Source organism: Pituophis catenifer, unplaced genomic scaffold (assembly GCF_029215685.1).
Source record: "Pituophis catenifer annectens isolate HBS135680 unplaced genomic scaffold, rPitCat1.0.hap2 SCAF_16, whole genome shotgun sequence".
Lineage (NCBI taxonomy): Eukaryota > Metazoa > Chordata > Lepidosauria > Squamata > Colubridae > Pituophis > Pituophis catenifer.
The window spans coordinates 18758979-18773441 of record NW_027256896.1 but is presented as its reverse complement, the minus strand read 5'-3'; the positions used below and the strand labels follow the sequence as shown (position 1 = coordinate 18773441).

Sequence of the window (14463 nt, the reverse complement as noted above, 5' to 3'; positions counted from 1 at the left end):
TCTTTTGCAATTACGCGCTGCTTCTTTGCGCGCTCCCCTGATGCAAAACTCGGCCGGCCCGGGTTGTGTTTTGCCTGGCCCCGGCCAAGGACGGATGAAAACAAGGCAATTTTGCAACACAAAAAGCGCGCTCAACTCGGGTTAGCACGCTAAAGGTTGCATTCCCACGACCTGCCTCCGGGGACTTTGCAGAGCAGATTGTCTAAAACTCCGCCTAGAACCGCGTGGTGCACGCGAGTCAAAGAGCGTCGTGTGAACGCAGCCCCAAGCGGGGACTCCGAAAGGGCAGGCTTCCCTCCTCCTTGCCAGAGAGGTTGCATAACGGCCTTTCCTCCCCTCCCAAGCGGCTGCCACCACCGGGCCCACCCCGGACTGACGTCGCCTCGCCTCCACCCATCTCTACATCCGTGCCAACCTCCCTTTGCGCCAGCCAGCTCAGTTTCTGTTCCCTCCAACCTGCTTTCTCTTCCCACCCACCCCCACGAGACCGCGGGCGGTCCAGAAGCACCCCCGGAGAATCCCCCCACCCACCCTCCAAGCCAGGCGGACCACAACCCCCATGGTCCCCAGCCCGGCAAACTCCACCAACGCCCCCACCCCCAAAACCCTTGAAACACATCCCGCCCCCCCCCCCCCGAGAAAGCCAGCCACCCGTGCCCTCCGTGGAAAGGGACAACGCCCCCTCCTCGCCCCAAGACTCGAGTGGCCGCTTCCCTCCGGAGGGGCGCCGGTGGGTGGGTGGGTGGGGGGAGCAGCCAACCCTGCCCGGCCCGATCGTGTTTGTTTTGCCCGGCCACGCGGTTGCCTCCCTTCCCCCCATCCACCCCATCCACCCTCCTCCCGGGTCACACACACACACATACAAGACCCGCATACGCAAGACCCACCCCTTCCCCACTCTCCTCCCCAACCCGCACGCAGCCGGGACCACCCCTCTCCAAGCGCCAGCCTCTTTCCAAGCGCCAGCCCCCCTCCCCACGCGCGGGGAGGGGTCCGCGGAGGCGCCTGCCAGCTAGGCCGACCCCTCCTCTAGTCGACCCCCCCGTCGACCCCCGCCCCCGGGCCGCCCCCTCCCCACCAACCCGTGCGCAACGAGGTCCCCCCCTCCCCTCTCCACCCAGCCAGCCTAGCCTAGCCAAGCAGGGCGCAGCAGCGGCGGCGGCGGCGGCTGCAAACGGCAGCGGGGCGGCTCCCCCTACGGCCGCGGCTCCGCCCCGGAGGCCGGCGGGGGAGTCGGCTGGCTGGCTCGCACGCTGGCTGGCGGGGAACATCATGGCTGAAGTCGGCGAGGACGGGCGCGGCGGCGGCGGCGGGGCCGGAGCCTTGGTGGCGCTGCGCTCGGCGCCCTGCAGCCCCGCCGCGCCCCAGCCGCTGCCTCCGCCGTTGCTGCTGCCGCTCGTCCCCGCGGCTTCTTCTTCTTCCTCCGTCTCTTCCTCCTCCTCCTCCTCCACCACCGGCGGGGTGCCGCTGGCCCGGCTGCAGGGCCGCGACTTCGAGTTCCTGATGCGCCAGGCGGCGGTCAGCATCGGGCGCAACTCCTCGCAGGGCGCGGTGGACGTGCACATGGGCCACTCCAGCTTCATCTCCCGCCGCCACCTGGAGCTGGCCTTCCGCGCGCCCCACTTCTTCCTCCGCTGCCTCGGCAAGAACGGCGTCTTCGTCGACGGAGCCTTCCAGCGGAGGGGAGGGCCGCCCCTCCAGCTGCCCCCGCAGTAAGTGCCCCGCCGGGACCGGGTGGGAAGGAGGAGGAGGAGGAAGAAGAAGAAGAAGAGGAGCGGCTGGTGGGGAGGATGGCGAGATGGGGATGGGGGGCGCCCGCCGCGGGCCCGGTTGGAGATGCAGCTGGGAGCGCAGGGTGGGTAGGGGGGAGAACAGGAGGAGGAGGAGGAGGAGGCGCGCCGGGTGGGTGGTTCCAAGGGGAGGGAAAGGAAGCCCCGGTGAAGGGGGGGGAGAAGGAGGGAGAGGGGCCGACACGTGTCGGGGCAGGAGCCGGAGGGTTTGTTGACAAGAGCTCTTTTGCGCGCAGGGGAGAGTCGTGGTCTCGCGGGGTGCAGAACGAGTGGAGCCCCCAAAGGAGGAGGAGGAGGAGGTGGCCCGGGAAAAGCTTGGCAAGGGGGTGGGAGGTAGGGTGCAGGGGGTTAAGGTCGTGGAAAGGGGGGCATTTGCAAGACAAGCTGGAGAGGAGGAGGAGGAGGAGAACCCGCCACCCAGGAAAAGTCTGGGGATGGAGTTCCTTTTGGGGAGAGGGGAAGCCTCTGGAAAAGGGGGTGCCCCTCTCAAGGAAGGAGACCACGGTTGACTTGGGGGGGGGTGTCTAGCCAGGAAAGAAAGGCCTATCTTGCAGGGAGGCGGAAAGGATGGCAGTGTTTTGAGTTAATTTCTGAAAGTTATTCTTCACCGAAGGCACCTGAGAGGCTTCTCTAAAGAGCTGGGATCCGACTGTGGGGTTCACACAATCCGCTGGACCTCCTGCTTAAGGGAGCTGCGTGCCCCCCAAAAGTGGGGGAGAATGTAAACACTTGAACCGTGGAATGGCCTGGTGGATAGGTTCACCCAAGAGGCTCCATTAAGTGGCAAGTTGTCAGAAGGGACCTGCTCTGGCCTTTTCAGGGAGGGGGGTGGCCCTCCAAAATGGGGGTCTCTTTTAAAAAGGCTTGGGTGGGAGAAGGCTTTGATAGAGATTACTTGACCAGAGATTATCTGGAAGGCATTTAAATGATAGGTTTCCTGGCCTAGGAACCAGCTTAGAAAAAGGGAAGAAAATAGAGGGGAGATCCTTTTGAGGAGTGGGGGAGCTTTCTTCCCCCCCCCAAACTCTTCCTCCCCACCAATCGCTGGGAACCCTTCCTTTTCCTGGGTCATTCCTCCTACCAGTCATTGCTTAATTAATTATCCGGATAATTAAAAGAAGGCCATCCTGCTGAGCAGAGAGCTCTACGTTTTCTTCTTCCTGTACCCCAACATCTCAGGTCTATTTAGAAAGAAAGAGGAAGAAGGTGGGGAGTCCAGACAACCCCCCCCAGGTGCTAATCCTGCTTTGGGGTCCTTAGGTGAGGGCACAAGTCCCTCTTGACCATCTGAATTAAGCAGTGTGGAAATTGCACAGATTGGGGGGAGTGGGGGGGTGATCCTGGAAACCAGGCAGGGAGCTAAGCAGCTTAATGAATAAACAGCCAGCCCAGCCAAAAAGCAAACAAATCCACAATTCGGCTTTGTGAGAGGTGTGAAGGCAACCAGTAGTGTTTCCAGAATGGAGTGGTGGGGGTGGGTGGGAAATCCCTGATAGTTGAATTTAACCTGGCTCTACATTGCTCCTTAGGGCCACAAGAACGTGTGAATTCTGAGTGCAATTACAGTCCGATTAAACTCAGATACAATACAGAATCCTGGTGTCTTGCTTCCTTTTCTCTCCTCTGTTGTTTCGCCATCCCCAGGCCCTCCCTGGTTGTTGAAAAACAACAACAACGCAAAGCATGTGGTATTTTGCTTGTTCTGTTGTTATAGTCCTTCGGGCCCCACTCCGTATGTAAGTTTTCTTGGCAAAGTTGTCAGAAGTGATTTGCCTGTGTTTTTCCGGAGTTTTAATTTAGTACCTTCGCTGCTATGGTACTCCAGGGAAATTGGCAAAAAGGACAAGAAAACACACAACTGCACATGTTGGAATAACTCTTTGTTGATATTTAGATCGTATCATGCAAAACTTTCCTTTTGGAGCAATCTTGGATTTTTTTTTTTGCTGCTGTTCATGTTTGTAAGATTGTTTTGGAAAAAGTGCTTCACACTAAACCAGGTTTATTTTCTAGACAAGGAATGTCCAACCTTGGCAACTTTAAAGACTGGTAGACTTCAACTCCCAGAATTGCTAGCTGGGGAATTCTGGGAGTTGAAGTCCACAAGTCTTAAAATTGCACCTCCCTTGACTTAAAAGCACGTTTGAAGGCCAGAAGGATGAGACAATATTTCTTTTCTAGACAAGAGGTCTCCAACCCTGGCAACTTTAAGACCTGTGGACTTCAACACCCAGAATTCCCCAACCAGCCAACATGGCTGGCTGGGGAATTCTGGGAGTTGAAGTCCACAGGTTCCCATGATTGGACACCCCTCTGTTCTAAGCAGAAGGTAACTTAGTTTCGGGGATGAGCAGTTTTAGTCTGCTAAATCTGAATCTCAACAAAAAAAACATTGGGGGTATTTCAGAGCAGCACAACCGGAATTTAGTGTGGGTGGTCCCGAGAGCTAATTATGAGCGTATAATAGGGGAACTAATAAATGAAGGAGTGTTTTAAGGAGGGGAAGTATTTAAAGTGACGATTGTAAGAACGAGATGCCTCAACTTTTGCAGTCAAGGAGGAATTCCAAGCAAGCGAGGAAAAAGAATATTTTCAATTTTAAGGGGGGGGAAATAGAATGCCAATAAAGTTTGTAGCTCAGGGTTGAAATGAGAAGTCCTTGGTGCTCTTGGAGCTTGCTTGTTTTCTTGGAGACGCTTCATGACCCCTAACAGAATGCTTTTAGCATGAATGTTGATGTTCCTTCTAAAGGAAATAGAAAGCCATCAAAAACAATGTGTAAAATTGGAGTTGTTATTCTGGAAAGTTTGGGCCTGAAAATTGAATCCTTTGGATAATAAAAGAAGAGGCCCCTTAGTTAGGGCAGAAAATGGATTTCAAACATTTAGCTCTGCTCTTCCACCATCTCATGGGCTGGCTGGAGAATTCTGGGAGTTGAAATCCACGGCTCTTAAAAGCTGCCAAAGTTGAGAAACTCTGGCATAGAGATAAATGCAAACAAAAAAATAAAATAAAATAAAATAAAGCAAGCCCTTAGGCCACGGAAATGGGGTAAAAGGGATTTTTTAAAAAAGCATAAAGAGCATTCCTGAAAGTGACCGACGATGAGGGATGACGAAGATGAGGGTGATGAAGACGAAGGTGAAATTCTAAGTCTCCCTATTCTTTCTTTCCTGGGAAAAAATTTTTTTGCCTGTTGCATGAACCTAACCCGGTGTGGTTTGGGCAATAAATGAAGCTGCCTGAATGGGAACAAGGAGTTGTGTGAACACACATCTTCTGCCTGGTAAATTAAAACAACAATAGCAATGAGAAAGTAAAGGGTTTTTTGATGGCAAAAGCCATCAAGTGACCTCAGGATGGGGAATAATTGTGTAAAAAAGTGGCCCACGTGTGTAAGAAGGAGTTTTATTTATTCTGAGTTTATTTTCTGATTGAAAAAGGGACTTGGGTAGGAGATCTTGTACAAGTTCTGCCTCTGTAGTCCAAACAGCAGCATCTTTGATAGAATATAATTTTTTATTGGCCAAGTGTGATTGGACACACAAGGAATTTGTATGGTAATTAATTATTATTATTTTTAGCAGAGAGTTTTCTGCTAAAATAATCTCTGTTTGGAAATTCCTTGAGGGATTTTTGGTTTCGTAGGAATGGAAAAAAGAATTTCCCAGCCTGATAAGGAGCAAACAGCTGGATCCCATAAATACATTTTGGGCAGATAAGAGTGAAATTGAAAAGAACAAAATTTCTTGACCGATTCAGGGTGAATCAACCATGTGATGGATGCAGTATTGCTCCTTAAGGTATTAACAGAGATAAACACACGCCTGCTCACATGAGGGGCTGCAGAAAAGTGAGCCTTGCTTGGCTTGGTCATTGGCAAACCATGGTTTATGGCTCGGCACGGATGAGTACACTATCCAGTGGGGGTGGGGGGGTGAGTTGACAGATTAAGGATTAAGCAAACTACGGTTTGGTGAAATGTGTCAGCCCAGCCTGTTGACTTTCCTGTGGGCATCATTAAGAGTTCCTGTTAGTTGTAGCCTCCACGTTGTGTGTCATGGTGGCTCAATGTGATTTCAAACTCGGTTTCAGGAAAACCTGGAGGGTATGTGCATGTATTGTGTGTGTCACAAACGTGTGTGCTTTGGAAACTGAGAAAGGAAGCAGTAATCCCCAAGAGTTTGCTAACCTTTCTCCCTCCTAAGATAAATTTTCCAAGGGATGATTGCTATTTTTGCAAAGTTGCAATGAAACAGGAGTTTGGGCCGGCTGCATCTTCCCAATAACGTGTCCAATTTTTGCCTTACCTGGAATTGTTGGAGTTGCTGACCAGCAGACGAGGCCTTCCCCACTGGTTATAAGATAAATTCTTTTTTTTTTTTAATATACTTTATTAAATTTTGTCATTATAAAAGAAAATATACAATCTCTATGTCCTTCAGAGGTACATTTATTTAACAATAAATTGAATTTGCAAAAACGATGCAAAAAATCAAGGAGAAATGAATTTATCTTACAACCTTACAACCTGTACCTCTGAAGGTTGTAAGATAAATTCATTTCTCCTTGATTTTTTGCATCGTTTTTGCAAATTGAATTTATGGTTACATAGCCCAGAGGCACTTCAGTCTGATAGGCAGTATAAAAATCTGCTAAATAAAATAAAAACAAACATGGAAAGAATAAGCAGAAGGTGGGCCAGACACAAGTGTGGTGGGCAGATGGAGAAATGGAGATGGAGAAATTTGCCAAATAAATAAGAAAAATAAACACGGAAAGAACAGGGAGAAGGTGGCCCAGACACACTCAAGTGTGATGGGCAGTATGAAAATATGCTAAATAAATAAATTAAAAATGTGGAGAGAGTGGGCAGAAGATAATCTAGACACAACTGTAGTGGGCAGTGTAGAAATTTGATAAATAGATAAAACAGAATAAAGTAGAATAGAATATTCTTTATTGGCCAGCTGTGATTGGACACACAAGGAATTTATCTCCCAGTGTACATACAAGCAACAAAGTAATAAACAGAACAAAACAGACTTGTAAAAAAAAAAAACACTTACGGTAAAAAAAAGGAAATAAATATGGAAAGAATGGGCACTGAAGTGCGATAGGCGGCATAGAAATATTTTAAAATACATAAAATAAAAAATGTGGAAAGAATAGGCAGAAGATGCGTTAAATGCACACGGGTATAGTGGGCAGTGTAGAAATTTGGTTAATAGAATAAAATAAAATAGAATATTCTTTATTGGCCAGCTGTGATTGGACACACAAGGAATTTATCTCTGGTGCCAAAACTCCCAGGGTACATACAAGCAACAAAGTAATAAAACGAAACACACTTGTACAAAAAAAAAAATACATTTATGATTAAAAAAAAAATAAAACATTGAAAGAATAGACACTGAAGTGTGAAAGCGGTATAGAAATTTGTTAAATACATAAAATAAAAATAAATGTGGAAAGAAAGATGAGTTAGACGCACACAAATACGGTGAGCAGTGTACAAATTTGGTAAATAGATAAAATAGAATAAAATAGAATATTTTTATTGGCCAGGTGTGATTGGATACACAAGGAAGCTTTCAGGCTTACATACAAGCAACAAAGTAATAAAGAAAACAAAACATACTTGTAAAAAAAAATACAATTATTATAAAAAAATAACAAACATGAAAAGAATAGGCCAGAAACAAATGGCATCTCTTCAGACTTGAAACCTGCAGTCTGGCTGGCTTTTTGTCACCAGCTTTCAAATGAATCTTTGCTCTGTTATACTTTTATTTTTTTTAAATAAACAAAAGTTACATAACTGCAAGCTGTTTTCTTGCGTTTAGGTATTTGGTGACCCGTCTCCGGTTCCTGGCTTTTTTTTCCCCCAAGGCAAATCTGAACTTGGAAATGTTTTTGTACAGGGGAAAAAAAAAATCTGGGACTCTTTATCAGGGCAATTAATTTCTCCTTGTAAAACATGGCTGACTTTTTTTTTTTTTCCCTTCCTGCTTTGCAAGAACCCATGGCGTCCGTGCCCCCTCAATTAACTTCCTCTCTCTCTCTCTCTCTCTCTGCTAAAATTGCAACGGGTGCCAAATTAAGAGGCTGGGAAAGCCAACTTGACTTTGCATGATTGATTGATTTTTAAAAGTGCCCGAGCAACAACATTCCCCTTCCAAACATTTGTAACCGTGTTTTCCACACCTGGGTAAATTATGCAAGATTGGATTTTTAAAAAGTGTATTTTTTTCCCCCTACCCTTTGGGTAAGGGACACACGATACCCATCACAAGAGGGACACAAAAAGTTGTAAAGGGCTTTTTGATAAGTTTCCGTAAGGAAGGGGAAAAGTTTGGGAAGCCCTGCCTTTCATTTTGTTTTAATTTGCCAAGAAAGTTTAAAAAGCAATGCCTTTTGTTTTAATTTGCCATGGAAGTTTAAAAAGCAATGCCTTATCAATTTTAATTGGCAAAGAATTTTTTAAAAAGCAGCGCCTTATCGATTTTAAGTTGCAAAGAAATGTTTAAAAGGCAATGCCTTTTATTTTAAGTTGCAAAGACATTTTTAAAAAGCAACGCCTTTTATTTTAACTCGCAAAGACCTTTTTTTAAAAAAAGCAATGTTAAGCTTTTATTTGGTTTCCTGATTTCTCGGCTGCGGATAATTCTGCCGAAGGGAGGGAGTGGGGTGGAAATTGGCTTTCTCGTCTACTGTTTATGATCAGGGTAAATAAACCCCAGACTCCTCCCTTTCCAGTTTTGTAAAACCGATGATGCAATATTTCCTACCCCCTTCTTGCTTGCTTTTTTTCCCCTCCCCTTTAATGGAATTTGCCCTGTGTTTTCTCGCAGGTAAACAGTTCCAGCATTCAGTGCTTGCTGCTCGTAGCCAGGCCTCAAAACTTGTGGCACGTTTTTCCTTTCAAGGTTAAAACTTGAAACTGTTTTAGATCTGGCCGAGCATATGGATATCATTACTTCTGGATGTTTTTATTTTATTTATTTATTTATTTTGCTTGCAAAACCTTTCCTATATATGTTTCTGGTCCATAAATTTCCCAGGGAGGGGAAAAACCCTGCAGGAAAGGAAATTCCGCATTGCATGTTAAATAGTAGCTCCATGGTACATTTTCTTGCATATGGCTGTGTTTAAAATGCCTTTCCGCAGAAGTTTTTTAACACAGGATTTTTTGGCAGGACAGAAAGAAGCAGCTGAAATATTTGTCCGTTTTGTGTTAGCATTTCCACCTTTCGGGGAAGGAATATCGAGGGGAGCTTTATAAATAGAAATCCCATTTTCTGTGTTTGGGCTACAGGATCGAAGAATTGAAAACAAGGTTCCCTTCTCAAGGGTAAAATATATACTATTATACAGATAGTCCTCGACTTAACGGCCACAATTGAGCCCAAACTTTCTGTTGTTAAGTGAGACATTGGTTAAGGGAGAGTTTTGCCCCGTTTTACGACCTTCCTAGCCGCAGTTGTTAAGTCAATCCCCCCGCCGTTGATAAAGTCAGTAAGTCAGCCATTAAATGAATCTGACTTCCCCACTGACTATGCCTGTCGAAAGGTTGCCAAAGGATATCACGGGAACCCGGGACACTGCAACTGTCATAAGTACATGCCAGTTGCCAAGCCTTTGAATTTTGATCACATGGTTACGGTGCAAAAGTCACATGGTTACGGTGCAAAAGTTTGTAACTCTGAAAAATGGTCTAAGTCATTTTTTCAGTGACATTGTGACGTTTATTATTTATTTATTTATTATTTATTTATTTATTAATCAAATTTCTATACCGCCCTACTCCCGAAGGACTCAGGGCGGTGAACAGCCAAGATAAAATACAGATAATACAAATATTAAAAATCCCTTAAAATTATTAAATATTTTGGCCGAAACACGGATTAAAACACCCAATTTATAAATTGAATGGTCAGTAAATGAACTGTTGTTAAGTCGAGGGATACCTGTATTTACTAGGGCCTAAGTTAGGGGTTTGCAGTAGATCTTGGCTTGTTAAAGAAACCCGCCAGCCATGAGTTCGATTGTAACTGTGGCTTAGAGAAGCTGGCAGGAAAAGCTAAATACTGTTAAGAGTGATTCATGACCAGCTTGTGATCAATAAACCAGGTTAATGATTATGCTGTGGGACCAAGAGCAAGAAAACTCACAGAAGATTTTTTTTATTATTATTATGATTTGTGGCCAGTCGCTTGCTCTTGGGCTGGCCTACCTCACAGGGTTGTTGGGGAAAAAAACTGGAGGAGAAAATATGCTTTGTCTCTGTTAACTCCTGGAGGAACTCAGATTTAATTAAATTGAACTCTCTCTTCCATTTGTGCGAGCCTTTTTTTTTTTTTTTTTTTTTTACAAATTAAACACTTTTGGAAAAATGAATGGAGGCAGTCCTTGACTTACAAACATTCATTTAGGGACCGTTCAGACTTTCAACTGGTCCTCGCACTTACAACCGTCGCAGTATGCCCCACATGATCCATGTGCTTAGAGTGGTTGCCGCATCCTTGGGTCACGTGATCGCCGTTTTGTGATCTCCCTGGCTGGCTACCAACCTACAAGCAAATTCTGTGGAGGAAACCAGTTTCGCTTAACGACCCCCTGATTCACTTAACAACCGCTGCGGTTGGCTTAACCACGTGGCAGGAAGGCCACAAAATCGGGCCTGTCTGGCTGAACCGAATGGCCTCGCTTAGCGAGGGAAATTCTGCTCCCCATTGTGAAGTCGAGGGACTACCTGCATTTGAAAATATTTAAAAGTCCCAGTGTTGTTATTGAAGAAATCTCAGCCAATTATCTCCACGCCTGCAGAGAGCAGCTATCAAAGGCTAGATCAGCTCCAGAAATCTGCATCTAAGGAGACATTTAATCATCCTGCGGCGAGTTTAATTATTAGCTCGGATATTCCAGATTTTTTTTTTTCTTCATTTATTTATTTAGGAAATGCACTTTAAGTCTTCTTTTTTTCCTCTCTCTCTCTTCTCTGATGGAGTCTGCGGAGAAAAAAAAAATATCTCTGGTGTTTTAAGGAGTTGTGGTGTTTCTATATTCTCCCCTTCTGCTGTGTGTGTGTCGGAAAATATATAAACGTCCTGCCGAGCTTCTTATTTCACAGCAGCGACATAAATCTCAGTCGGTAGGATTCAGGTTTCACAGCTGTGTTGTCGTCCGGGGTGTGTGTGTCTGTGTGTGTGTGTGTGTGTGTGTGTGCTGTACACTTTTGCAAAACGAGCAGAGTGAACAAAAAAAAAAACGATAACAGAAAAAAAAAAAGAATAACAAAATGCGAAATTGCTCCAAGGAAAGGCCCCCCGTTAGTGAAAGCAACTTTTATGGTGAGTGGTTTCCTCGAGAACAGGAAGAAGCAGCAAGCGACGGTGTCTCGAACCCTCTTCATTAATCTGAGATTCTCGTCCCTGGAGGCCCTGTTCAGACATGGAAACGGGCTTGTTTCCGTGGTTGGAGTGAGCCAGGGCGAGATTCCTCCGCAGGTTCTTCGTTTCGCACAACGGTAAAGCTGCCGTTATGTTTTACCCCAAAGTTGATATTCGTTTTCTCGCTGCGAGATTTGACCGCCGAGGTCTGAAAGCGAGGTCTGTCTTGAGATGGAGGCCACGGACGGTCGCAGCAAACTAAGATCAAACCGGGTGATTTCTTGCTTCCAGAGTTAACAACACAACACATACACACACACACAAAAAAAACCTTTCATGGGTTGGTAGCCACAGACGTTTGCAGCAATCCAAGATCAAGCCGGGTGATTTCTTGCTTCCAGAGTTAACAACACACTCACTGCAGAGGTGGGTTTCAGTAGGTTCTGACCAGTTCTGGAGAACCGGTAGCGGAAATTTTGAGTAGTTTGGAGAACCGGTAGTAAAAATTCTGACTGGCCCCGCCCCCATCTATTCTCTGCCTCCCGAGTTCCAGCTAATAGGGAGGAAATGGGGATTTTGCAGTATCCTTCCCCTGGATTGGGAGGGAATGGAGATTTTAGAGTATCCTTCCCCTGGATTGGGGTGGGAATGGAGATTTTACAGTATCCTTCCCCTGGAATGGGGTGGGAATGGGGATTTTGCAGCAACCTTCTCCTGGAGTGGGGTGGGAATGGAGATTTTACAGTATCCTTCCCCTGCCACGCCCACCACGCCACACCCCACCAAACCACGCCCACAGAACCGGTAGTAAAAAAATTTGAAACCCACCACTGCTTTGGACTCTGGGTTCCCCAGACCCGCTGGCCAACCCACGTGTTCGGGGCCTTCCGGAAGACTGTCAAAGTGGGGGACAGTCTAATTTCTGGAGGGATGATATTCCAAAGGGAGGGAGCCACCACGGAGAAGGCCCCCCTTCTGGATCCCATCAGATGTATCTCCTTAAAGAACAGGACCCATGACATTCCTCTCTCGCCGCTCTAGTGGGTCGGGTGGATATGACCAGGGGTGGGCTGTTGGGGATTCGCAGGGGTTCGGGAGAAACTCTAGCTAAGATTCAGTGCAGTTTGGAGAATCCCCAAATCCCTCTCTGGACTGGCCCTGCCCCGCCCATCCTACCCCGCCTCTCCAAGGAGTTCCCATGTCAGGGGTGAAATGCTCCCGGTTCGGACCGGATTGCACAATCCGGTAGCAATTGTGGCCCGCCCGGCTGTCATTACTTCCTGGTTTTTACCCTCTGCGCATGTGCTTTTGCTCTCTCGTGCGCGCACACGGAGAGTGCACTTCCGAACCGGTAAGAAAGGTAAGTAAATTTCACCCCTGCCCCATGTGGCCTGTTTTGGATGCAAGTAGGTGCAGGGTGTGTGTGGAGGCTCGGGGAGGCTGTTTGGGAACTTCCATCCTCCAGAGGGCCTCCGGAGCCTGGGGAGGCCGTTTTCGCCCTCACGGAGGCTCAAGGAAAGTCTCCGGAGCCTGGGGAGGGCAAAAATGCCCCCCCCCCCAGTCGTGGTGCAGGAGGCCGACTAGGCCATGCCCACCATGGCCACGCCCACCCAGCAACTTGGCAGAGAACCCCTTGCTAAAATTTTTGAAGTCGACCGCTGGTCCCATCAGATGTATCTCCTTAAGGGATGGGACCCCCAGCATTCCTCCCTCCCCACTCTAGTGGATCGGGTGGATATGACCAGCAAGAGCCATTAATAAGATGTTAATAGGGTATTATTATTATTGAAAGTCCCAATTTCCATGCTCCTTTCCAATCAGTGTTACGAATTTTACCAAAATTGAGGCTGCAGCTTGGCTCGGTGTGATACGAGCTCCTTTGACTCTTGGTTGGCTTGGAGAGAGGACCGTCTCAAGGTAGAGATGCTCGAAGCAAGCAGCTCAACCATCTAATGGGGTGTTGTGGCTTTTAATTCTGTGTTGTTTCTATGCTTCATCTGAGTGGGGAAATTGCACTAAACGAAACCGAAAGTCTTTCACAAAAATAGCAGGTACGACCTGCAAGCTCAGGCTCCACAATAAGTTAAGATTAAGATCCAGAATCTGATAACCTTGGTTTTTTTTTAACCACAATTACTTAAATAAAGCATGACTTCCTGATTGCACATAAGCCTGATACCATGACTTCCAAAACACCATAGCTAGCTTCACATAGAAAGAAACCATGGTTACACGATGTTTTAACCCTTTGGCTTGATTTTTAAACTTTGGTATCCCGCAGTTCTCTTACCAACCTCATGTTAAGCAGGTCTACTCAAAGGAAGCACCAAACTACAGTGGTTGGGTTTAAACATCACATTAAATAGTGATGTGGTCCGTTGTTTGGTTTAGTGTGTCATCCTTTCTTCAACAAACCATAGTTAGAATAACGGTTGGAAGGGACCTTGGAGGTCTTCTAGTCCAACCCCGTGCTCGGGCAAGCAAATAGTTGTTCAATCTCTTCTTAAAAACTTCCAGTGTTGGAGCATTCACAACTTCTGGAGGCAAGGAGTTCCACTGATTCATTATTCTCACTGTCAGGAAATTTCTCCTTAGTTCTAAGTTGCTTCTCTCCTTGATTAGTTTCCACCCGTTGCTTCTTGTCCTGCCCTCAGGTGCTTTGGAGAATAGCTTGACTCCCTCTTCTTTGGGGCAGCCCCTGAGATATTGGAAGACTCCTATCATGTCACCCCAGTCCTTCTTTTCATTAAACTAGACATACCCAGTTCCAGCAACCATTCTTCATATGTTTTAGCCTCCAGTCCCCTAATCATCTTTGTTGCTCTTCTCTGCATTCTTCCCAGAGTCATAGAGTTGTATTCTTCAACATAATAGAGCAGTTAGATACAGATACAGATCAACAGTGTTGGAAGGGATCTTGTAGGTCATCTAGTCCAACCCCCACCCCCACCCCCCGACCAAGCAGGAGACCCTAAACCCGTGATGGCGAACCTATGGCACGCGTGCTACAGGTGTCATGTAGAGCTATACCAGTAGGCACGCGAGCTCAGCTCCGGTGTGCATGTGCGCACTGGCCAGCTGATTTTCGGGCCTTCTGGGCCCACCGGAAGTAGGGAAACAGGTTGTTTCCTGCCTCCGGAGGTCCTGTGTGTGGGGGGGGGGGGAACGCCTGTTTTTCTCTCTCCCCAGGTTCCAGAGGCTTTCTAGGCGCCTGGGGAGGGCGAAAACGGCCTTCCCCACCCACCTGGAGGCCTTCCAGAGGCCGGAAAAGGCCCGTTTGT

At 47.1% G+C, this 14463-nt stretch overlaps 1 protein-coding gene across 1 annotated transcript in view; it reads left to right on the top strand.

The window, feature by feature from the left end:
* Positions 1 to 1104: 1104 nt before the first annotated feature.
* The window catches only part of FOXK1 (forkhead box K1), a 58127-nt gene continuing 44768 nt past the window's right edge, over positions 1105 to 14463 (top strand). Inside the window, exon 1 of the mRNA XM_070954923.1 lies at positions 1105 to 1712. Coding sequence (XP_070811024.1) covers positions 1273 to 1712 — 440 coding nt within the window. The 5' untranslated portion in view covers positions 1105 to 1272. The remainder of the gene's footprint in view (positions 1713 to 14463) is intronic.